Below are 27,218 nucleotides of genomic sequence, written 5' to 3'. Positions count from 1 at the left end.
CTCAATTATTCTACTATGAAACTTGAATATAATGACTTTAAAGACATCTTGTTGAAAATCTGGGAAATTAAGACAAAATTCCAGTGGAAATTCATTGCTTGCTAAGAACAAAGTGGTTATCTATCATAGAGATTTTTTTAATGGATTGTGAAATGGAGATTAAGCTCAGAAATAACTGTTTATTGCACCTAAAAGATGGTCGGAGTAGCACAGCCAGATGGCCTCTCAATATGGGTCTCAGAGGGTAGTAGTACCATAGTGAGGTCACTTCAGGTCAAGGGTCTGGTCTTTAGCTGTATAGGCTAAAGAACTAGGTTTTATCAGTTCATCCAGAGTTAAGAAGGCTCTGGGGAATGTGTTCAAGCAAACAAAAGTCGAAAACCACTCATATAGAAACATAAGAAATCAGAATGTCAGTTTATTAATTCACAGAGGCTGATCTATCTGGAAGAATATCTGGTACCAGTAATTCCCAAACTTCTGATGGAAAGGTACACTGAAGAAGCCAAATTACAAACTTATAATGAGAAATATCCCTTTACCAGCCACTAGAATAATGGCTAGTCAGTGCTTTCTTTCCTCAGTTGGAATGTATACTTAGGAAACAAAATTAATAATAGAAGGGTTTTTTGGTGAATATAGGTAGAGAATAAAAGGAATTGAATTATCTTTTTAAAAATAATTTTATTGATGCTTTTGATTTTTACATCATAATAATTTCTCGCTGTATCTTTCTACCTCTTATACCATTAGAGTGCCATCCCATATAAAAAAAGTGGAAAAAAAAAGAGAAAGAAAAAATGGCAAAACTGATCAATACATCAAAAAAGTCTAATAATAATGTTCAGTGTTCTACCCTCATGAACCTTAAACCTCTGCAAAGCAATGGCAGGAAGTGAAATAAGGAATATTGTGCTTAAGCTCTGTTGGCAAGGTACAGCTAACAAACACATAATGTCTATTCTCAATCTCTCTCTCCCCATATCCGTACGCCAAGATGTGTTGAGAGGACAAGAATACAAAAAAGGTGGCAGGTGAGGATTTCTCAGGCCAGTCTTTAAGGGTAATGAAAGGACACAAATAGGCTCATAAAATAGGGAACTAAAGTAGGAGTACAAAGCTGCTACACTTTGGCCAAGTTGTTTGACTTCCCTGGGCCTTGATTTCCTCACCTGTAAAATTACATTATCTAGATATAGATATAGATATATATTTGAGGGGGGAGACAATCAAGGTTAAGTGACTTGCCCAGGATCACACAGCTAGTAAGTGTCTGAGATTGGATTAGAACCCAGGTCCTCATTTCTCCAGGGCCAGCGCTCTATTCACTGCCCCACCTAGCTGCACCTCCCCCCCCCTTCCTTTTCTTTTTGGACTCAGTGACCCCTTCTAGCTGTAGTTCTGTGATCTTGTGACTGATTGATTCAAGAACCCTTCCTCCTGTAATGTAGGGAGACTGAGTCTCTTATCCATTTATGTGAGTCAGTATTGTCCTAGTGGAATGCAGACCACGTCTTAAGCATTCCCCCAAAGAGCAGAGTTCTTAGATTCTGCAGACTGTTTTTCTGTGTCTTCTTTTAAAGGGGACTTGAATGTTGGCCTCAATTCATTTGGATAGTTTTAACAATCATTTCTTTAGTACCTGATTCATACAAGGCCAGAAGCTGGGAATCCAGGACAAACCCAAAATTGTCCAGATCTTATGTGGAACTTATGCTGTATTGGAGTTAGTTGCCTCAGGAATGGGAGTGCCATTGATGAGATTGACAACAGATTTAGCAGTATTTCACCCTTGGTCTGAGATGACAGCTCTGGAATACCCCCTATAGTACATGAGGAAGAATGTGCTTTAGAAAATGTCCTCAAATATAATAATATCTTTTGTGCTTACTCAAGCAAATAGAACACTATTGTTAGCTGATGAGAGTGTACTCTTCTGGACAGTGGTAGAGACACACTGACAATTTAACACATTGCACTTTTTTTCTTCCATTTATTGAGCATTCTTTTCTTCCTCCCACCTTCCCTACTAAAAAGGAAGAAAGAAAGAAAGAAAGAAAGAAAGAAAGAAAGAAAGAAAGAAAGAAAGAAAGAAAGAAAGAAAGAAAGAAGAAGGAAAAGTGCATTATATAAGCACAATCTAGCAAAAGAAATTCCCATGATAGTCAAGTCTAAAAATGCGTTTCCTGTTCACCAGATTAGTCCACCATCTCTCTGTCATGAGGAAGACTGAGTGTGCATCTTCATCACCACTCTTGAATTGTGGTTGTTTACTTGATTGTAGTTCTTAAGTCTTTCAAAATTGTTTGATTTTTCCAATATTGATTTTTTTTTATGTATTGGACCTTTTCTTCTTAATCTAATGTCTTTGGGGTACAGGCCTAATAGCAGTATTGTTGAGTCATTACTTCAGTGAATTTTGAAGCATGATTTCAAATTGCTTTCTAGAATGACTGAACAAATTCACAACTCTGTCGATTTGTCATTTTCTTTGGTCAGCTTTGCCAATCTGACAGGTGTGGTTGAGGAACCACAGACCTGCTTTAATTTGCATTTCTCTCATTATTAGTGATGTGGAGCATTTGGGTTTCTAACCTTGAGAATTCCCTGTTAATGTCCTTAGACCATTTATCAATTGGGGAATGGAATGGCTCTTATTCTTATAAATTTGAATCACTTCATATATCTTGAAATTAAAACTTTTATCAGAGAAATTTGCTACAATTTTTTTTTCAGTTTTACTGTTCCTCTTCTAATTTTAACTTCAGTGAATTTGTGCAAATTTTTAAAAATTATGTAATCAAAGTCATCTATTTTGTCTTCTATGAATACAAATACAAAGCAATTTATAGAACTAAAGACCTAAAGATAGGTCAAATTGGAGAAATATTAATTGCTTATGACTAGGTCAAATCAATATAATAAAAATTTAAATCCTGCTTAAATTAATTTATTTATTCAATGACATACCAATCAAGCTACCAAAGGATCACTTTCTAGATTTAGAAAAAAATGTTAACAAAAATCATACAGAGGTTTAAAATAAAAAAAGGTTAAAAATCTCAAGTGAAATAATGGGGGGGGGAAATGGGAAGGGAGTCTAGCTGTACTTGACTTTAAACTATACTACAAAAGGTTAATTCTCAAAACAATTCTGTACTGGTTTAAAAAAAAATAGAACTATCAGTGGAACAGATTAGGTATACAACATACAGAAATAGATGAACCCAGTAGCCTAGTGCTTAAGAAACCCAAAGTGGATTCACTTGTTAATAACTGTTAATAAAAATTGCTGGGAAAACTGGACAGCAGTGTGGCAGAGATTAGACTTAGACTGACATCTCATACTTTATATTAAAATAGGCTCCAAATGGATACATGGACTAGGTATAAAACATCCTAAGCAAGTTAGAGGAACAAGGAAGAAATTACCTTTTAGATATGGATGGGAAAAGATTTCATGACCAAACAAGGGATGATTTCTTACCTAGCCTTAATCACTGAATCAGTGCTATCTCAGTCAAACCATTTAAAAAGGCCAAGGTCTCCCAATGCATCCGGGGCCATCTCCTGTTGTCTTGATCTATATGTCACCACTGGACCCAGATGGCTCTGGAGGATAAAGTGAGACTGATGACTTTTCATAGCCTTCCCTCACTTAAATCCAATTCACTTATGTGTCATAGCATCACCTCCCTGATGTCATGGTCCTCTTCAAGAATGAAAGGCAAACAACAATAGTGGATCACAGCAGATAAAATGGCCTTTCTTTTCTTCTTAGACACTATGCAAACCACCACCGTGTCCTAAGAAAACATTATTCCAGACACGTTAAAATACAATTGACTAGTTTATGTCTTTCCTTAAAGGCAATTACATTCAAGGCATGCTTTTCTAAGGATATCCTATGAGACTTTTTGGACTTAGTATTTGCATTTTAGAAATTGGTCCTCTTAACTCCTAGGTAACAGATTATCACATAGCAAAGTCAGCCGGTCCATAAGCATTTATTATTTGCCAGACACTATGCTAAGAACTGAGGACACAAGGAAGGGCAAAACAAAACAAAGCAAAAAGATAGTCCCTGAACTCAGAGTTCATATTCTAAAGGGGGAGGCAGCATGTAAATGTATATATTTACAAGCCAGCTATACTGTAAATAGAAGATAATTTCAGAACAACAAAGTAACATTACTTCTTGTTATAATATTATTTGACAACAGACTTTTTTCCCCCTTAGTTACACCTTAGATAGGGTAATCCCTCTAAGGAGTTTGCAGGAGACATTCTAATTGCATCAACAACCCATTAACACCTATGGTACAGTAGGGAAAAAAAAGTTAGAAGTAGTCATTGTACTTGTATTCTAGTACTGCTCTACCCTGTAACCTTGGGTAAGTCACTTCTATCTGGGACTTCTGTTTATTCATCTGTAAAAATAAATGGGTAGCCATACCTTTATGTTCTCTATCTGTGATCCTGTCTCAGTGCTGCTTACTTCTTCATCTGGCTATTCTACTTCATTTAAAAATCAGAGGGTGATGAATATTTTGTCTTCCTACTCTGGGGTGGTGCCCAATGTATTAAAGAGACTACTCTCAAAAAGAAAAAAAAGAAAAAAACAGATACTTCACTTCTGTGATTTATAAGTACTCCTTAATGGTCATAGAATTAACTGAAAGAGTTTAAATTTCCTCCCAATCCTTTCATATACATAGAATTTGAAATAGGCATGAATGATATGACTTGATTCCTAAGTTAAATACAAGTTTGTGGTAAGTGGCCTGAAAGATGCAGAATGTCACTGTCTACAATATTTAGGAGCATGCTGACAAAAGAACATTAACCTTTATCAAGCAGTGCTAATGTTAAACTGATGTTACCAAAATTTAGATTCTTGTCATGTCCAACTTGAAATGATTCTGTGTATCCCTAGAAAGGCAGGGAGCAAGGGAGCTGCTCTAGGACCTCCTGATCCATCAGTATGCAGCTCATTTAACTGCATGCAAATTGTTTAACTGGAGTACAGGCAGAGTTCCCAGAGTAAGTCATTTCCATTTCTTTCACTGCCGGGATCTATAAATCATCTAACAGATCTATAGTAAATGAATGTAAAGAAAGACAGAAGGAGCATTTTTAAGTAATATTTAAGTTAAATGTATTTCCCCCCATCAATTTCCTCCTTTAGAGTTGATATTTTATTCTCTATTGTATCATTTCCCTAAATAATTTGGCCTTTGGGGTTTGAAATTTATTGATGGAATCTAGAAATGTTAATCCAGAGGGACTTAGAGGGATAGATTACACCCAGGTAAAATGATATTAAGAAAACTTTGAGACTGCACGGAAAATAGTCTTTTTTAATGCCTTCGCCAAATTGCTCCATATAAATTAGTATTTCACTTTTGTCCAGATCTGTGATTATAATTGTGTAGGACACTTTCTGTGTGGAAATGTACTAGGCTGATTTAGATCAGAAATTCGTAGTCAAGTCATACAGGCACTATGGAGTAGAGACAGAGCTTGAACCCAGGTTATATTTGTTTCTTTCTTTGTTTTTTCTGACTTACATCAGGTTTCTCTTCACAATATTTTGCTGCCTCTATTTTGGTTGTATATATCATTTTCATTGTTACTGTTTTAGGTAGAAAACTTTTACTAGCATTGAAATTTTCTCAGAGGGTCCTCTCCATATCATGTGACAGAATGCCAGAACTCTTCGGAACAGAGTTAGACTCATACTTCTTTATGCAATGCAAAACCTAGAAGACAATAAGAAACTAATCTCTTTTCAGATTCAATCTGTGACAATTGTTATCTTGCAACTTGGTCCTTAAACTGTCTTTATTCTAAATTCTTCCTTGCCCAGCCTACCTGAACAAAGACAAATCAATCTTCCAGACCTCCCCTTTACCAAGAGACACAAGATACACATTTTGTAAGCAATGAAAAATAGAAACATTGCCTATATTTTACAGTTGTACAGAATAAGAATCTTACCTTTTAAAATAAATTGTTAATCAAATGCAAAAATGTATGTAAAGTGATTTTAGGTTGCTTGTATAAGTGTGAATTATAATTGTTATTAACTCTAAAATATGTGAAAAGTATTCAGCAGTTGTAGTTCATATTTACCAACTGGCTTCACACATACACACACACACACACACACACACACTCTATTTTTCATCTGTGTTCATTCATGTAATTAGATTAATTACATAAACTAAGATCAGTAGATTAGAACGCATTTATTAAGCACCTATTAAGCATAGTGTTAGGACTGTGCTACAGCTATGGATACCAAGATAAGCATGAAATAGTCCTTGCGTTCAAGATACTTATATTGTATCCAGGGAGATATACATACATGCTATAAATTTATATAAAGTTTCTCTGCAAAATAATTCTGAAATAAGTTGGGGGTGTGGGAAGAAAAGACACTCCAGTACCTGCTGTGGGTTTATGAAAGGATTCCTCGTGTAGAAGGTAGCCTTTGAGCTGAGCTTTGAAGAAAACTAGGGGATCTAAGGGAGCAGCTAAATGGTGCCATAGTGCACAAAGTGCTGTGCCTAGAGCCAGGAAGCCTCCTCTTCTTGAGTTCAAATCCAGCCTCAGACACTTACTAGCTGTGTGACCCTGGACAAGTCACTTAACCCTGTTTGCCTCAGTGTCCTCATCCATAAAATAAGCTGAAGAGGGAAACAGCAAACCACTCTAGTATTCTTGCCAAGAAAATCCCAAATGTTGAGTTGGATGCAACTGAGAAATGACTCAGCAAAGAGATTTAAGAGGGAGAGGTGTGAAGAGATTACATTCCAGTAAGGGAGGAAAACATTTGAAAAGGCATATATAGATGGTATTTGAGATAGCATAAATGAGCAAGAACAGTTAGGCCCATTTGTCTGGACCAAATTGTGCATGAAGGTAATATATAAGACAGGAAAGGTAGGTTGGATCAACTTGTGAAGGGCTTTAATTGCCAAAGGTGTTTATATTTGGTCCTAAAAAGTAATAAGGATCCAGTGTAGTTTATTGAGAAGTTATATGCCTTGGTCAGACTTGTACTTTGGAAGTATCACTTCAGCATTTTATGGAGGATGGGTTGGAGAGAAGATTCAATTTGGGAGATCAGTTAGGAGGTTGTTGTTACAGACCAAATAAGAAGTAATGAGGTCCTGAACTAAGGTGGTAACTGTGTCAGTGAAGAGTCAAATGATCATTAAGCCTTTATTAAGCACTTACTGTGTGCCAGGCACTATGTTAAGTACTGAGATTACCAGAAACAGGCCCCACTGTTAAGAAGTTCCCAATTTAATGGGAAAGATATCATGCATACAACTGTGTATAAACAACATACGTATGGGAAAATTTGGAGATCATCTCAAGGAGAAGGCCCTAACATAAGGGGGAAAGGATTCTTTCAGAAGGTAGGATTTTAGTTTAGACTTGAAGGAAGCCAGGAGGCAAAGATGAGGAGAAAGAGAGAGAGAGAGAAAGAGAGAGAGAGAGAGAGAGAGAGAGAGAGAGAGAGAGAGAGAGAGAGAGAGAGAGAGAGAGAAAGTGAGAAAGTGTGTGTGTGTGTGTGTGTGTGTGTGTGTGTGTGTGTGTGTGTGTGTGTGTGTGCTGGGCATGTGGATCAGCCAGGGAAAATTCAAAGAAATGGAAGATGAAGTATCTGGTGCAAAGGACAGCAAGGAGGCCATTGTTCCTGTATTGAAGAGTATATGGTGTAGTTGGATTAGGAGTACACAAATTGTAAAAAGACTAGAAAGGTAGAGATAGGCCAGATTATGAGGAAATTAAAAGGCAAAAGATGTCCTGTTTGATCTTAGAGATTACAGGGAGCCATTGGAGTTTATTGATGATGGAGTGACGTGGTCATCAAACCTGTGATTTAGGATGATCATTTTGGCAGCTGAGTGGAATATGGACTTGAACGGGGAGAGACTTGAGGCAGGAAGACCAACCAGAAGGCTATTGCAATAAGCAACTCTTGAGTGGCAGTATCAGAGGGGAGAAGGCAGCACAAGTGGTGCCGTAAAGGTAGAATTGAGAGGCCATGTCAGTAGATTGGTTATAGGGAGTGAGAGTGAAAAGATGAGGATGGCCTCTAGATTTTCTGGAGGAAACCTAACTTGCAGGCTGGGGATACCCTTGATAGTACTATCAAGGGTCTGTAAATTTTAAATATGTAGATATAAATACGTAGGTAACTGTATTTCAATGTAATTGATTTTCTTTTGTAGTTTTTTGTATTTACTTTATGCATCTAGAAATTCAGAATAGGGAAGAATTTGGGTGGTGGTGTGGGGGAAAACAATTATGAGTTCAGTTTTGGACATGTTGAATTTAAGATGTTACAGGACACATGTTTGAAAATGTCTGCTAGGGATTTGAATATGCAAAACTGGAGATGAGGGCTGGATAAATAGGACTGACAATTATGTGTAAAGAGGTAATAATTGAATCTATGGGAGCTGATGAAATCGCCACTTTAAATAGTTCAGAGGAAGAGGAGAAAAAGCACCCAGGACAGACCCTTGAGGGACACCTTTACTTAGTAGGTACCACCTCAATTAAGAGATCATTCTTATCTTTGGAGAGAGAAGTTTTAGGTAAATAATGAAACTGAAAGCCCGAGTATAGAGTGTTTAAAGGAGGAAAAGAAAGGAAGGAGAAGAACCAGTTGTGGATAGCTTTCTCTGAGAGTTTAGCCATGAAACGTCCAGCTAATAGCTAGTGGAGATGGATGGATCTCGTGAGGATGAGGAAGATATAGGAGTGTTTGTAGGCAGCAAGAAAGCTGTCAGTAGACAGGAAAAGATTGAAAATTAGTGGGGGGGCATTATAGAGGGGGCAATATACTGGAAAAAATGAGATGGAATAGGATCACTTTTGCACATAGAGGAGTTTGCTTTGATAAGGAGAAAGACAATGCATGTATAATATTAGCCTTTTTTTAAGAGGCCAGGAGACTATGTCATACATTATAGAAAGAAAAATTTCCACCAAAATTGTTAAAATAAAGTTTCTGCCTTCAAAAGGGAAAAACTTCATTTTTCTGAACATTAATCTATGTATACCACCTCATTCCCACATGATGCCAAATAAATAAGGCTTTTCTACATTTCACTAGTTTACTATACAGAAACTGAGGTCCTAAAAGGGTAATTGATTTGGCTAACATCCCAAAGTTGGTCAGTAGTAGAGCAAATGGGTAAGGTCAACACTAGAAAGAAATAGGCTTTGAATTTAGTAACCTTTATTGATCTTCAAGAATTTGGCAAATGCTTTTGATAACTAAAGGTATGTACCCGCTGAATGAGTGACCCTGGGCAAGGCACTCTGGGGAGTACTTCTTTCTCATCTGTATGTGCTGAATTTGGAACCAGAAAAGCTAATTTCATAGCCTGTCTCTGACATGAGCTGTATTCATCTGGACAAGTCATTTAACCTCTATGGGCCTGTTTCTTCATATGTAAGATGGGAATAATAATAACTTGTCTTATTTGCCTCACAGGGTTGTTGTGAGGAAAGTGCTTTCTAAACCTTAATGTGCTGTATGAATGTGAAGTATTATTATAGGCAGCCTGTTAATTTTAGTAATTCTTTCATTATAGCAAAAACCAACTTCCAAGCTATGTTTACAGCCTACCAAATTATCTGAGTGAAAGTTGGAACATTCTATCCACAGTAATCTAGATAAACATCCAGCTAATTGATACAATTTTTTTCTCTTTTCTTGTAGACATTTGGCTGGGTGTAGACATAGGCACAAGGTGCTGTTTTAAAAGAGGCTATGAGATTGGTCTCTGAGGATACTAAGGCACTGTAAACATTATATAAATGTTTGGGGAACCTTTTTAGAGGCTCACAAATCTTTCTGCCTTCGTACAATTCTCATGGAAAAGAATAGTCTCATTCATGTTAGTTGAAATTTTACTAAGATTGGAGAAGGCTGATTTACATTTTGCTGAATAACATAAAAGCAATTATATCTCTCACTAACTTAGGGTAAAGATGAACAATTCACATAATAAATTTAGCAACATGAGTATCCTTCATTCTGGTATTTTAATGCCCAAAATTATCTGTATATTACCTTAGCCTTACCTTTTTGCTCTCCTTGTTTTAGAAACTTTTCTTTTAAAATTTCCATGTTTTCCTTTGATAATACTTTCTCTCCACCCTTTTTTTCTCCCTTTCCCTCAATCCTCTTCCTTCACCTCTTTCTATCTCCCTTTTCTCACTCTCTTTCTCCCTTTCCCTCAATCCCCTTCCTTCAAACCTTTCTATCCCCCCCACACACACACATGTGGTGGTGTTTTTTTTTTCACAGCCATTCCAGTTGACCCACTGGTATCACTAGTGGTAATTTCAGTCTTTTTCCAGCGGTGAATGAGAGTTTTAATACCCTCTTCTTTCCTGAGGACCCAACACAGTAGTTTTAGGGTCCTCCCTAAAACAGAATCTCTCTCTCTCCCCTTTTTCCTACCTCCATTTTCCCCTCTTCTGTTAACTTTACTCACCTCTTTCTATCCCACCCACGCCTAGCTCCCTCTCTCAGCTTCTTCCTATTCTTTTAGAACTGGATTATGGTGATTCTTAATCAGGGTCAGATTACTTTGCTAAAGGGTCTGTAAATTTTAAATATGTAGATATAAATATGTAGGTAACTGTATTTCAATGTAATTGATTTTCTTTTGTAGTTTTTTGTATTTACTTTATGCATCTAGAAACATTATTCTGAGAAGGGATGCATGTTTCACCAGACTGCCAAAGGGGTCCATGACACAAACTCCGGTTCCAATATAACCCAGACCTAGGTTACTTTAATCATAAATAACTAGTCAGAGATTCTAGGATTTCAAAACTGATCACACATAGTGAGAGAGAAAGAGAGAGAGAGAGAGAGAGAGAGAGAGAGAGAGAGAGAGAGAGAGAGAGAGAGAGAGAGAGAGAGAGAGAGAGAGAGAGATGAGGGGTAGGGGCAAATCACCTTCCTGGGGATCAATTTAAGGAAAATGAAAAGGCAGAAGTTGATATCAGTCTTGGTAACATCAACATTCAACCCTCTAATGTAGCATAGGCTTGCCTCCAGAAATCCAACTCTGCTCTCTGATGTTTACGGTTTATGCTATTTTTTTCCTTTTTCTTGTCCAGTATTTCTTATTAATTTTTCCTCCATTGTGCTCTTAATGGTATCTTGCATTGCCATCTGAATTATACTGTGCAATGATGACCCAAGATGAGTATTACCATAGATTAGGTGGGAAGCCACCTGGCTAATGAGACAACCTAAGTTGCTCCTTACTACTTTGGGTCTATCCTAAAGCTTCCTAGGAAGAGTAATTTTCTTTTCCCTTTTTTTCTTCCTGACTTGTTCTACTTCCCTTGGGAAGGGGTGGGTGGTGGAGGTTAGAAGAAGGGAGTTGTAGTGAGGAGGGATGAGAATGGGGAGGGCTACTGTAACCAGAGGATAGGATATACTGGGGTTCCTTCCCAAATACATTTTAGTTCTTTTTGTTATTGTTTTTGCCACTCCCAGGCACTGCCCTAGATTTAAAATTTAAAAAAAAAAGTGTACTGGAATTGCTAGATAATATCCCCAGATACTTGAGCTTACTTATGCAAAATCAATTAGTGAGGTTTGTTAGTCAAACTAAAGAAGTTACTTGAATATGATGGCAATAGCAAAAAATAAAAACAGAATAGGCTACTTTTCATAGTCAAAATACATATATTTTTATATCATTCTAAAGCAAAGAGATTGTAAACAGTTTTGATGAGTACCTTATGAAGCATGCATAATGAACTCTTGATTGAATCAGATTCATTTTAAACTAGATTTTCCCCCTCCCTTTCTGCCTTGTTCTATTCCCTAGTTGCTTTTTAATCTTCCTTCCTGCAATCCCATCATGCCTTTTTTTTCTGTTTTCTGTAGACTTTTTTTTCATAAGAGTTCTGATAACGCATTGTCTCTTCTAGATAGTTGTCTGAACTTTCTAAACTTTCACCACCAGTTTGCAATAAAAGTGACTAATCCACACTAAATTCAAAGTGGAAACAGAGCCTGAATATTAAAGATCATACTATAAAGAAAGAGAAGAGAAGCAAATCATATGCCTTTACTTCTATGGGTAGGAGATAAATTTTCAACTAAGTAAGGATAGAGATAATCACAAAAGATAAAATATATAATTTTGATGATAAGAAATTACAAGAAAGTTTTTATACAAACAAAATTAATGCATCTGGGATAAGAAGGAAAGTGATCAATTGGGGGAAAAAAGAAATCTTTTTATCAGATATCTTTGACGAGGGTTTGATATCCAAGATAGAGAGACAACTAGCAGATATATATATATATATAAGCCCAAAAGCTATTCATCAATAGAGAACTGGTTAAAAAAAGGATTGGAAATTATAAATAGCCACAGGAAAGAATGCTGAAAATTATTAATAAGAGACATGCAAATCAAAACAATCCTGAGTTTTCACCTCATACCCAGCAAATTGGCCAAGGTGTCAAAAGATGGGAATGGTCATTGTTGGTAGGATTGTGTAAAGATAGGCACTAGACTAGTGAATTGTCAGGGGAGCTGTGAATTAGTAAAACTATTCTGGATATCAGCTTGGAAATATACAAATAAAATTACTAGAATGTCCATACTCTTTGACCCAGAGAAACTACTGTTAGGTACATATTCCAAGGAGGTCATTGATACATCCAATATTTTTAGCAGTACATTTCTAATGAAAAATTGGGGGTGGAGTTTGTTGGAGAGTAGATATCCATTGATTAGGGAATAGCTAAACATCGTGGAAAGTGAATATAATGGAATTTCGCTGTACAATAAAAAATGATGTATATGATGAATGTAGAGAATCATGGAAGGATTTAAGATGAACTGAAACAAAATGAAGTAAAGCCAGAAAAATAACCCACAAAATTTCTTTATCAGTGTAAGTAGGAAAAACAACCACCATATACACACACAAAAAAAAAATTAGAAAAAGTAAGTTTGGCCCCAAAGAAGAGATATGAGAAGACCCCCTACACACACACACACATGCACACACACATGCACACACACACACACTCCTTTCCAGAAGTGGGGGCCATGGGTATGGAATATTACGCATATATACATGTATGTATGTATATATATAATATTCCACACCCACATACACACATATATATAGTCAGATTTTTTTCCATGTATTTCCCATATTATATGTTACATATATATATATAATATATATATATATATATATATTCAGATATTTTTCTATTGGTTTTGATGATTTTCTTCTCTTTCTCTTTAATTTTTCTTTAAACCTTTTTTGTTATAAGAATGGCTCTCAGGGAGGGAGAAGAGAAGGAATAGAGTGGGAAATCAAGACAATGTAAAAACAAAAGATATCAATAAAATTATTTATTGAAATTTTCTTTATTTTAAAAAATTATATTGTTTATTCATATCCTTATGCCCAACAGCTACTAGTCATATGCTCCAAGGAATTCAAAGACAGAAACAAAGTTCCAATATGCAATTGAATATTTGTAGTAGCATTTCTTATGGTTGCAAAGAACTGAAAACAAAGTGGGCGCCTGTTTTTTGGAAAATGGCTGAACCAACTGTGGTATATGAATGTAATTATTATTCTTCAGTTATTCAGTAATTGTTATTCTTCAGTAAGAAATGACAGTGTGAGGAAATAAGAGAAACAAGGAAAATTTTTTAGGGATTGATGTAGAATAAAATAAATAGAACTGCAAGGACAATATGTACAGTGACTGTGTAAATGAAAAGAATTAAATGGAAGCCAGTCTCTGAGTCAAAGGCAACCAGCATTTATTAAGTGCCTTAGTACTGTGTATGCAAACAAAGCTAAAAAATAATCCCTCCTTTCGAAGAGTAGACAGTCTGATGGGGAGGCAATATTCAAATAAACATGTATAAAACAACTATGTACAAACTCTTTCAATAAATGGATGGATGGATAGATCGATGCTAAATTTGATGAAATATCAGAAGATAGCACTAAGATTATGGAGTATTGGGAAAGGCTTCTTGCAGAGTTGGAACTTTAGCTGAGACTTGAAGGAAAACAGTGAATTCAGGAGGCAGAGATGAGGAGGGAGAGAGTTCTGGGCACTGGAGACAATTGATGAAAATTTTCGGAATGGTAATACCAAGGAAACTATTATCACTGAATTCTAGAGTGTGTAGAAGGGAGTAAGGTGAAGAGAGACTGGAAAGGGAGAGTATATACAGGTTATGAGGAGGTTTGAAAGCCAAACAGAGGATTTTCTCTTCAATCCTGGAGGTAATAGGGAGCTACTGCCGTTTATTGGATAGGGTCAACTGAAAAACAAATTAAATGGGCCCATAGAAAAGACAATAAAATATACCTCCTTTCTCTTGGCAGAAAGAGACAGGGTTTTGTGCATACATTTTCAGACTCAGTTGTTTTTGCTTAACTATTAAAAGGGAAAAGGGGGTCAATTCCAGGAGGGAGATGACAGATGAGGCTATATTAGAAATGAAAGTGATGTAAAAGTAAGACATTATAAACATATTTAAAAATCCACCACTTTTTGTAAAACTAATTGTTCTAATTCATATTGGAGAAAGATCACTGATCTGGAATCATGATTCTACTCATGGCTAATTAGGCTGTGGTCTCGAGCAAATCACTTAAATCCATTTGAACCTTGGTTCCTTCCTCAGTAAAATACAGAGTTATAGGATTTCTAAGGCTCCTTCTGCTTTTCAGATCCTATCATTATATTCTGCAAATTCAGTGCCTGCTACCAATACATAAGAAAAAAACCATAATTTACATTTCAAAGTACAAAATAATACTGCAACAATGGCAGTAGACCAGCCAAAGTCAGAAAACAACTGTGCCTGGCTCTTCCTCATACCCCAACTCTCTGGTGACTGTGGTGACCCTGGTGAAGAAGGTGAACACGTTTTTACAAAATTCCGGTTGCCCTGGGTGACCCACACTTTTTGTTCTAGACTGAACATGAACAGAGCCCATTCTGAACTATGAACTTGCATGTTCAAACAGCAGCCTTAGATTCTATCTGCAAATGAAAACACTCCATAGCTTTTGTGAAAGAAATTGTTTTATGATAAACAGTAACAAGCTTATAATAAGGGATAACTTTTTGAGTGGTTTCTCATTTCATAAGGAGAATCTCATGACCCAAACCACGAGAATCACTGAGTTCTTCTTGCCCCTCTAGTCTTGGTGCCCTAAAGACATTCCTCCACACTCTTCATCCAAAATGAAAAACTAGAAATGAACGGTGTGCTCTCGGTTTGAATGTCCCTCTGAGTCTCTCATATCCAGCTCTCCTTTCTAGACGAGCAGAAGAGGAAAGGAGGGAACATGAAGTTATATTAAGGCATTCCATTTAAAAGAACACATGCCTCTAATGTGGTATGCTTCTGTTTGTGATGTTACTTCGGTTTCTACATAGAACAATTAATGCATTGCTTGGGATGGCTCTGGGGTCTGTTTGGTAGTGAGCAAATGACCAGTTGATGGTTCCTTCAGCACCTCAGCACCAGGGCATTAACACTGGCTCAGCTCTGTTTATGGTGCCACTACCAGCTCATTCTTTTGGCCCATAGGGAAACTCTCCCCAGCAATCTGCTGCAGCTGCATTGCTCACGGTTTGTGAACATTACCATAGATTTTCAAGGGTCCCCACGTAAACTGAGGTGGTGGCTGTGTTGAAGATTTTTTATTGCTGGTTGTAGATGTGTTTTCTCCTAGCTGTGGAAGAATCATTTATTTTCTAAAATTCATTATGTCATCAATCATGGACTCTAAAAATGTTCCCTCTCTGCAGCTGTTGAGTATTTCCCTTCAGGGGTTTTTTAGTGGTGGTATACCTGTGTTTACTAACTCAGAACACTTGATGTCTAGCCCTATTTTTGTCATCAGCTTGCTGAATGAGCTTGTCTAGGTCACTTTTCTTCCATATCCCTGTTTCCTCATCTATAAATAATGTCTGTCTGTTTCAAGGATCACAACCTACCCTCTGACCACCAATGCTACCACATACACAGTTTGTTGTGACTTTTTAAATGGAGAGGCAGCAGAATGCAGTAGACAGAGTGCTGGGAATTACACCAGTGAGGATTCATTAGCTACAGTGGTAAAGAGTAGAAGTTAATTTCCCTTTACACACACACACACACACACACACACACAGAGGCTGAAGGAGAGGCGCAGCAGCCATAGTAGTGGCTATGGCTGCCCCCTCATTCCCATACACTCTGAGAAAAAATAACAACAACAGCAACAACTCAAACCTACCAGAATGAGAGCAGATTGACAATGAATGAGCCTGCCCAGTGAAAGAGAAGGGAGGTGTGGATGACATGCTGGATGCTACACCTGAGAATTGGATTCAGTAAACTCTAATAGCTACCAGTTGCCTCCAGGATCAAATACAAAATCCTTTGCTTGATATCTAAAGGTCTTCATAACTCAGCCCCTCCCTGATTTTCCAGTCTAATTACTCCTTATTCCCCACTCCATATTCTGGCACTGCACCCTGGCTATTCCACACACAAGATGCTCAGTCTCTCAGTTTTGGGCATCCTCTGTGCCTGGAATGCCTCTCCCTGGCTTCCTTGAAGTGTCAACTAAAATCCCAGCTTCTACCTTCCCCAACCCCTCTTAATTCAGTCCAATATATCTTGCATGTAGCTTGCCTGGACACATTTGTTTGCTTGTTGTCTCCCCCCATTAAATTATGAGCTCCCTGAAGGCAGGGGCTGTCTTCTGACATTTTTTTTTGTATCCCCAGGGCTTAGCACAGGGGCATACAGTAGGCATTTAATAAATATTTATTGACTGACTGACAAACTTGCTCCAGAAAACCCATTGAAGAAATGTCAGGGGCAGCTAAGTGGCATAGTAGATAGAGCACCGGCCTTGGATTCAGGAGGACTTGAGTTCAAATCTGGCCTCAGATACATAACACTTACTAGCTGTGTGACCCTGGGCAGATCACTTAACCCCATTTCCTGGCCAAAAAAGAAGAAGAAATGTCATATAATCTCTGTTTAAATGTAATCTATTATGGAAGAATGATTTTGCCCAGATTACATTTAAACATAGATTATGTGGCATTTCTTCAATGGGTTTTCTGGAGCATTTATTAAATACCTTCTCATAAAATTGTTTAGTGCCTCATGCTATTAATGGGTGTGTGTGTGTGTGTGTGTGTGTGTGTGTGTGTGTGCATGCACGTGTACGCATGCATGCCATATTCCTTAGTGGAGGAAATGTGGCATACTGGAAAGAGCTCAGGAGTCAGAGGATATGGGTTCAAGTCCTGTGAGACCTTGTTTCTTACCTGTAAGTGAAGGTAATAAGCATTTATTAAGTACCTATTATTTACTAGGCAATGTGCTAAGCATGTTACCAATATTATTTCATTTGGGCCCATAAAATTAAGAGATTTACCAGATGGTCTGTGAAACCACTTTAGGTGTAAATCTATGGCCTGATAGTCTGTGAGCATAACCTTACAATAAAAATGACCACCTACTGTAAGATCTTAGAGCCCCCCCCCGTCTTGAATCAGTAATATGAATTTGCCCGCCATGATAATCTGTAATGAAAGGCTATGTTATTCTGAGATAGCATGCATGTTTAACCACACGGGATGACTGCTTGCCAAGTGCCTGACCGTATTTGATGGTGAGGTTCCAAGTGCTGGGATTGCACACCCATCTCGTTGGTTATGTACTTTCTCCAGTGCTAGGGGTCATTCAAAGGATGATGCCAAGCTTGCTATGGCTTCCAGAGAACCAGCTACATCTATCTGCTATCATCACCTTCCCTTTTGTGGGTGTCAGCATTCATCTAATAATTTTAGAGGGTATGGCCACAAAGGGTGGATGTAGCCCACCCGGGTTTCTCACAGTCCTAGCAGCAGCTTGTGGGGAAAATACACCAAAGTCATGGTTTCGTTACCCCATTTCTCTCTGCGTTTCCTTCCCCAAGCCATATCCTCATATCCTGTGTTACTTACCATATTAGACTATCCAGTTCCCCTGGCCACTCTTTAGAACTTTCAATATTCTCTCAGCTGTTGAAGCCTTAAGAAATGGGCTCACCCCCGAGGCCTGGGGCTAGCCTTTCATTCCCTCTCCTCCTTTGCCACCAGTAGAACAGAGTGAGGAGGGAGTTATTCATGTTGACATATCTATTCACATACTAGTGAGTATTATGAACATTCTATAGAAGGAAAAGAGGGTCATTGAATTTTTTTAAATACCCAGAACAAAAGATAAGGAAGAACAGAATGAATCACAGACAAGCCAGGAATTTTACATTTTGAAAATTACATGTGAAGTTCAAACATTTATTTAAAGGAAAATCACTCTGTCAAAATGGAGACACAGTACACAGTTTTATGTAAATTGTCTTTTTCTGTTCTAATATAATGATAATAATAGTAATAAAATGTAATGAAATGTGTATAGCACCTACCTGCTAGGAACTATGCTGAGCTCTTTACAAATAATATTTCATTTGATTTTCACAATAATTGTGGAATGTAGGTGCTATTATTATTCCTATGATACATATTTGGAATTTTTATTTGGTATTTGTTAAGTTCAGAAAATTGTGTGTGTGTGTGTGTGTGTGTGTATATATATATATATATATATATATATATATATATATATATATACACATAAACATGCATATATATATGTGTGTGTATATGTATGTGTTTTCCTATAGTTCATTATCTTTAAAATGTACAAGTTTGAAAATCCTTTAGTAGCTCTCCTGTTGCCTAGAGATAAAATACAAACTCCTTAACTCAAAGCAGGCCTGCACAACCTGCGGCCTGCCAAAGCATGTTTTCCTCTACATTTTTCATTAGCCGCCCAAAATCCTTTGGCAGGTGGCAGGTTGTTCAGGCCGCACCTAGATTTTCAAGCCTTCCACAGCCTGGATCCCACCTGCCTTTCTAGCTTTGCTTTATCCTACTCAGATCCACACTTTCCGTATTCTGGCTGGACATCTACTAGCTACTCTCCTGGACTCATCCTGTTTGTTATTTCCCACCTTCATGCATTCACAGAGGGCACCCCCTGAAGCCAAGATCACTGTCACCTCTGCTTATTGAAATCCTCTTCTTTCTTCACAACTCAGTACAGGAGTCACCCTCTCTAGGAAACCTTCCTTGCTGTCTTCAGCTGGAAATGGTCTCTCCCCTCTCAAATTTCCCTAGAGCCTTTTGTACAAATATGTCATCTGATCCTGTCATGCTCCATCTTATCTTCTACCTCTCTGACTGCACCCTGCATTCTTCCTCGCATAATTTTTTGAGAGCAGGGACTATGTTGTTATTTAACTTTATATCTCTAGTATCTACCACAGTATCTTGCATATAAGGTTAGGGACTAGACTAGACCTTGATGTCATTTGTTAGAGAGCTCTCAGGTAAGGAAACTCCCTCTACCAATATGGATGAGCTCCTTTTCAATTTTATAGTCTTGGAGGAATTGCCTAGAGCTGAGCTGTCAATCACACTCCAGGCGGCATACAGCCCACAACACTCCAAAGTATAGCCTGAAGTAGGTTAAGATGTAATTGGGAAATAGGTAACAGAAATGAATAAAAATACAGTATGACATAGATAATGTTAATTTGTGCTTTTCTGAGGCAGTAGGCAGTCAGTGGGTATCTGCTTCTATTTGAATTTGACACCTATGGCTTACAGCACCTACTGTATAACCATGATGAGTCATAAGTGGCACTTGAGCTGACTTTCATTTCAGCCTTCAAAATCCACTGTCATACCTGTCTCTCTTGTTCCTTGAACATAGTAAGCATTTAATAAATTTTTAATGGAATTGAATTGACCATTGGCCTCCAGTAACCATATTGTTGTTTTGTTTTGTTTTGTTTTAGGATGGGCGCTTGCGGATGAATGACCAGCTGATTGCAGTGAATGGCGAATCTCTTTTGGGCAGGTCCAACCATGAAGCTATGGAGACTCTTAGAAGATCCATGTCTATGGAAGGCAACATCCGAGGGACGATCCAGCTAGTGATTCTGAGACGAATGGACAGACAGACAGAGGTGCTTAAAGAACACCTGTCTTGGAAGATGTAGAATTATATCAAAACTTGTGAGGGATGACGATAGAGTAGGGAAAAAATTGGCTTTATAGTCTCACAATATGATTTTGAACCCTAATTCTACCACTTACTAACTCTGTGACTTTGGGCAAGTGGCTAAACTTCTGTTTGCCCCATTTTCTTCATTCATCCCTGAAGTTCTATGATTCCATCATAAGAACTGTAGGCAGAACTCTACTTGTCTAAACTTTATGAATATATGTATTATGTACATGTACATGTATGTATGTATTATGTACATGTATGTATGTGTGCATACACTCTCCTGATTTTCTGCTGCAATAGGAGAGGTGGAGAAATGAGTATGGCTATGTGTTTGCCATTAAGACTAGCAAGGTTAATCATTTACATAATAGATAATAGAGTTCATCTAGTCAAATCTTCTCATTTTATGAATTGAGATACTGGAACTCAAGAAACTTATGTAAGATTACACAGCTTGTTAGTTTCAAAGCTAGGCCTCCTGACTCTCAAGTCTATGTGTTTTTTACTCATTTTTACCTTTCTTCCACTTAAATGACAAAATGCAAAATATGAAAGGCTGCATTTGTTTTCATTTTAAAAATAATTCCTGAAGTTGAATACTAGTTAATAAACATTTTCGTGTTTTATAATTGATTTACCAACATTCCCTTTACATGACAAACCTATATAAATTAATCTGTACCATACATAATATAAAAATGATATATCACATCACAGAAATCTATATAGACCTGTAACAAATTTGCATAACTTCTACCCTTTAAATTTTTGTGAGGATCGAAATGGATTACGTGAACCTGAATTAGCAAATTTAAATCTTGCTTCTCAAGGTTTGTTGCTTGGGACTTAATTACAAGTGCTGTTACAGAAACAAAAAAAAAAACCCTTTTTTCCCCTGGAATATTTTATCATACAAAGTAATATGCTTTTGTAGCTTCTTCTTAATATAAGGTACATTTCCACTCAAATACAGTTAGGCATAAAATATTCATAAACATTAGATACAACGGAACTTGTAAAGAAAAGGGAAAACAAGGAGAAATTAGGTATTAAGAAGAGTTAAGGAGAAAAATCAGCATTTTAAAGTTTTGCTTAGAAGGAAATTCTCAAAGGGCAGGAGATGCTCCTGTAATACAATAGGTACATAAACTAGGATAAAGTAGAACAAGTGCTCTAATTGAAAATAATTGAATATTCTTCCTTGACATTCTTCACTTTAAAAACAGTGAAAGTGTGAGACCCCAAGTTTCATTTAAGGCATACTTCATCAAAGGAGTAAGACAGGCAAAGAAAGTAGTAATAGGCCATACAACTTGTTTCATTGAATTAGAATCTACTGAAAAGAAACTATACTTGCTCTGTGTTTCAGTATAATAATTATATAGTCCTTTCTGGATTACGAGAGTTGCTTTATTCAAGTTCAGTATTTCTCCTTGTTATGGTATACAGTGTCCTTATTTTCTACGCAGTGTCAAAGTGCATGGGCCATGGCTCAAAAGCAGTTGCTCCTCTGTCCTCTCTAAACTACCTCCATGTCTCTCTCCACATTGTTCTCTGACAGTGGATCAGTATTAAGCATTTGGGCCCAAATTTGCTGTTTGTCTTATCCTTTGTGGCAAATGTTTTCATTCCAGTTCTCACACTCTTGGGTGGGTTGAGAGGGAGCTCAGGAAAAGAAAGTACTTAACACTTAGCTCGTGATCCACATTGGGAAGTCACATCTCAGAACAGATCACCAGGGGAACAATCAGAGAATGAGAAGTGACAAGAGAAGGGAAAAGCAGATTTTTATGAATTATTTTTCCAAGATGTATTTTTAGACTTGCTAATTTTTTTTATACTTTCCTTAGGGAATAAACAGACTACTTGCTCTCTGCTATTGGGAATCAGTGTGGCCTCAGTGCAGATTAAAGAGGATTTTTTATATCAATATGACAGCCTCATGTACATCTTGTGTTCATTATTTTTTTTTAATCTCCAATATTTTATCTCCCAAATCTACAACATTCTTCCATGTCAAGGCAAGCTCAGAGCCTCCATGGTGGTCCTTTGTATAGTATTCTTCTGTTGGGCCAGCCATTATGCTTAGGTATGGTTTAAAATAAATATATATATATATATATATTATATATATATATATATATAATATATATATTATATATATAATATATAATTACAACAACAAAAAGGGTCTCAATGCTACTTGCATGTTTAGGGAAACCAATTAGTTAGATTTGGCACGAATACCAAAGTGGTAATTGAACATTTTATTCATATAAAAAAATTGAAGAAGCTACTTATGAAAAGTCAAAATATAAAGTTGTTGGGACTTTCCCCCCACACACGTTACCCAGATGTACAAGACATGTAAACAGTTTTGATGAGCGCCTCATGAAGAATACATAATGAGCTCTTGATTGAATCAAAATCATTTTAAACAGAAATACTTTTTTTTCCAAGGATGAGCTTGAGGTTCAATTGTAATTCCATTTGAGGCTGGAGACTTGGTATAAAAAAAATGGGTTATGACCTGTTTTATTTTTTCCCCCTTCCCCAAAACACTTCCCTCCCTGCTGCGACAGCCCATCTTGGTAGAAAGCAGAATATGTTTAAAAATCCATTATGTTTTTTATTGGTCAGGACACTAATGGAGGCCTCCATGACAGCTCTATTTTACAGGCTGAATACTTTAATTAGGCTGGTTTCTGATCAGTTGTTGGGATATCGATTGTGTCATTTATCAAAGAGCTGGGAAAGCAGGGTTCCCCCCCCCTTGTTGTTCTTACTGTTAATTCAAAGCACAGGGCTATATAGGCACGGCAAATCCTGCCTTTCCCACTGGGGATCCAGCTTTAATTTAGGAACAGCTTGTCTGCTGATTTAGCCAACATACAGAGCCCATCTTTCGATGCCTGCAGTATGTGGTCATTCTTGACAAAAATCTAAAAAGACTCTCCTTCACCGAAAGCATCACTTAGTGTTATTTTTTTTAACTGCACACATGATTTCATTTGTGTCAGGAGCTCCAAATAAGACAGCTCCCTATACCAATGCAGAGCAACGTCAGCTCTGTAGAAGTTCTAGCCCTAGAGAATTCCCTGGGTCACTGAAAGGTTAAGTGATTTGCCCAGTCATTGCCCCTATGCATCAGAGGTAGGTCTTGAATCCAGAACTTCCTTACTCTGAGAGCAGCTCTCTCTTCTCTCTGCCATAACTGCTTCTCGTGCTTATTTTAATTAATGAAAGACAACATAGGAGAGTGGATAGAGGACCAGACACCAGTCAGAAAAACCTGGCTTTGTGAACTGCCTCTGATAGTGGCACATAGTAGGTGCTTAACACAATGTCTGGCACATGATAGGCGCTTAATAAATGTTGATTGATTGATGGACACATATTGGCAATGTGACCATGAGCAAGGGACAGGATCATAGATTTTTGATCTGAGAGGAGGCTAACCCTCTCTTTTTTTCAAAAAAACTAAAGCCCAAATAGGTAAGTCACCCAAGATGACATAGGTAATAAATGGCTGACTCAGGATTCAGTCTTATAGCCAACAAGCTTTTATTAAGCTGCTATGCTATGCTAAGACACTATGCTAAGCACAGGGATGCAAAGAAAGGCAAGCCCTCCTCAAGCTCACCTTCTAACAGGGGAGACAATAGACAAGTATCTGTGTGCATACAAGATATATGAAGTGTAAATAGAAGATATTCTCAGAGGCAAAGAGATTCAAACCTGGATCCTCCACTGTGCTCCATATCCTAAATCACATCATCTTTCAGTGCCTTAAGATTACTAAGACTATAAGTTGCAGATGAGTTACCATCTGCATCAATGGAAAGAGTTTCTATACCAGGGAGCTCCCCCACACTGTTGAAATCACAAAGATAAAAAAAAAAAGTAACTAGCACAGAACTAATAGAGAAGGAAAAAAAGAGCAAGTCAAGTGTATTGTTTGAGACCAAATGCTATTTACAGAATCAAAGTGACTCTGGGCTCTGATTTGCGTTTCTCTGGATGGCATCATTCTACTCTCAGTAATGATCAAGGAATCAGTGGCAAGATGGCTTCTAAATTATTTTCTTCCTTGAAATGTATCAAAGGGACAAATAGCATAAGCAAGAGGAAGGCACAATTCTCAAAGCCTCTGTCCTTAAAAAAAAAATTGAACCGGAACACTTTATAACCTACAACATCCAATTACTGAGCACTTGTGGATTATAAACCACCAACATACCATTCAGTCTACTCTACACCTGAGTAAAACATGCATTTGTTTGCAGAGTGTCAGAATTAACTGAGGAGGTAAGATGTGGCAAGAAAAGATTTCCCAGAAGAGAAGCAAGCAGCCTGGTGGCCTGGCAGCAGGTTGTTTTCACGCCCAGCCAGAAGACCAGTCTTTTGCAATGGGATGTACTTGGGGCTCTTGAGTCCCAAAGATATTCTAGTTTCAGCTTGTCCTAGAGCATATGCACTTGGTCTCCATGCACGAGGGGTACCAGCTGGCTGGCAGAGAAACACCCTTGGCATTCACCGTGTCTTGTGTTGACACTGCCACAAGCTGTACTCCCAGATGGAGTAAAATATGAAAAAAGCCAGTTGTGAGTAGAGGAGGGTGGGGGTAGGGGGGAGAAGGAATAATAAAATTAATCCTCTTTCTGTGTTAGGCTCTCAAAACCCTGTGCCCCACACCACCATCAGGGTCCTTTGTCATACAAGCAGTGATGGGGTTGTTGGGAAACCAAAAAAAAGAAAGAGAGATTTCCACAGCTGAGAAACAGTAATGCAAAATAAACACTCCATAATCTTTTCCTTGATTGAATATGATTTAATGGTGGTGATGACCCTGCTTGAGCTTTTCTATGATTGATTAACTTGGTATATATCAAGGGAAATTACAACTTCTTCCTTGTCCTTTCCATAGGAGCGTACTGACTGTGGGCTCTTTCCGAAACCCTCTCTTGAGAGCAGTCAACATTTTGTTACCACCTCCAGGCGCCATGAGCCCAGCCCACATACACCCCTCACATACAGCCCACAGGAGAGACAAAAAGGTATGGTTCTTTCGTATTCTTGTTAGCACCAAGGGAAGTGAAGAAGGAGAGGACTTTTTTGTTTTTAATTTTTTAGCTTAAAAAAAAAAGAACAGTTAATTAGACTAAGTGCAGACTGTTACTCTGAGTCATGAACATTCAGAGATGGGTGGGAGAGCTGACTCAGAAGTTGTGAATTAGATTCCTGGCAACAATGCCAGTTTAAGTTAACAGTTTCTAGCTCGCTGCCCCAAACACGGAAGGTTAGATATTAAACAAACTATGACTTGAAAAATCAAAGCCATCAGCGTTGGGTTTCCAAAGACCTTTTAAATGTTGACAATTATCTAATATGATTAACTATCAAACTTCAAAGATTTATGGCCCAGATAGTAGTGAACCATAAAATGTTAGCCACATGTTTCAGAGATGTCTGATAGATTGTAGGATGAGCATGCTAAATACAATTAACTGAGGACATTTCATGGGGATGAAATGTGTTTGTTATTTCAGTAATATGGTAATGCAGTAACTTTTGCTATTATATATTATATATACATGTATGTTTATACATGTATATTATACATATATATATTTTTGTAACAGTGCAGTTTTTAGAAAGCTGTGGAGGTCTATGGTTATACTATATACCAGAGTCTAGGCTTTTTTACCTTGTCTTCAACACTGTCATCTTGTAATATCAGGAAAAATTATTGTTTTTCCTAAATGTAAACAATGATTATTAGTGATCCTGAGATAACTCCCATCAGAATAAACTTGAACACATGGGACTCTTCTGGAATTGCTCTGCAGTGAGATCCCTTTTGCTCCAGCAGGAGTTCACAGATCTACCCTCCTTAGACTAGGAACTTCTTCTGAGATAGACTTCACTCCAGCAGAATATAAACATAACCAAATCTCTCAACAGTGAAAAGATGGCTAAAGATGTCTCATCTGTCATAACATCATTCTAAGGATGAATGGATGTCAATTTAAACATTGTATTGTCACTGTCCTGGATCTCTAAGTAGAATGCATTGAAAATATGCAATTATAACAATCAGATTTCGGGCAGAAGAAGAATAGTGAAATATACTTCATTTCTTCCTGCATAGAGGTAGGGAGCTAGGGGAGCAGAATGTTGTATATATCATCGTCAATTATTATTTTGCTCCTTGATTTTTCTTAATTGTTTTTCTTTTTTACAAGGGAGAATTTTGGCATAGGGAAAACACTGGGAAATTGCTGAGGTATAAAAGACAAAAGATATCAATAACACTTTTTAGAAAGAAATTATACAAATTAGTTGAATGTCATTCCAAGTACAGTTGACAATTCTATTCCTAATAAAATGAGATAATGTTTTTAAAGCACTTTGCAAACCTTAAAGCACTAGATAAATGCTATTATGATTATGATTATTATTATTTTGCAGTGGAGTTTTAAATGACTTGCCACAACTTCCTGTTCGTTATCTGAAATTTGAACTTATAATTGCTTTACAGTATTCTTTAAAGTGCATTTCTGTCCTTAATTGGAATGTTACATTACTATAGTAGGTATAATATAGAACAATCTGTTCTTATTTCCTTTTTCAAGAATGAAATGGTTATACCACTGCTAGGTCTACATCTCAAAGACATCCAAAAAAAGGAAAAGGATTTATTTATACTAAAATATTTATAGCAGCTCTTTTTGTGGTGGCTAAGAAGAATTAAAAATCAAAGGGATGCCCATCAATTGGGGGAATGGAAAAAACAAGCTGTGGTATAAGATTGTAATGGAATATTATTATGCTGTAAGAAATAACAAACAGAATGATTTCAGAAAAACCTGGAAAGACTTACATGAACTGATGCATAGTATGGTGAACAGAAACAGGAAAACATTGTACACAGTAACAGTAATATTGTACAATGATCATCTGTGAATGATTTAGCTATTCTCAGCAATACCATGATACAAGACAATCCCAAAGGACTAATGATAAGGC

The 27,218-nt window shown here is 37.3% G+C and overlaps 1 protein-coding gene across 5 annotated transcripts in view; it reads left to right on the top strand.

The window, feature by feature from the left end:
* The window catches only part of PARD3B (par-3 family cell polarity regulator beta), a 1,305,457-nt gene that overhangs the window by 798,800 nt on the left and 479,439 nt on the right, over positions 1-27,218 (top strand). For all 5 annotated transcript variants that reach the window (XM_020972847.2, XM_020972848.2, XM_020972849.2 and 2 more), the window contains 2 exons: positions 19,975-20,145; positions 25,117-25,246. In XM_020972847.2, coding sequence (XP_020828506.1) covers positions 19,975-20,145; positions 25,117-25,246 — 301 coding nt within the window. The remainder of the gene's footprint in view (positions 1-19,974; positions 20,146-25,116; positions 25,247-27,218) is intronic.

Source organism: Phascolarctos cinereus, unplaced genomic scaffold (genome assembly GCF_003287225.1).
Source record: "Phascolarctos cinereus isolate Bilbo 61053 unplaced genomic scaffold, phaCin_HiC Scaffold_7;HRSCAF=346, whole genome shotgun sequence".
Lineage (NCBI taxonomy): Eukaryota > Metazoa > Chordata > Mammalia > Diprotodontia > Phascolarctidae > Phascolarctos > Phascolarctos cinereus.
This window is presented reverse-complemented; position numbering and strand designations above follow the sequence as displayed.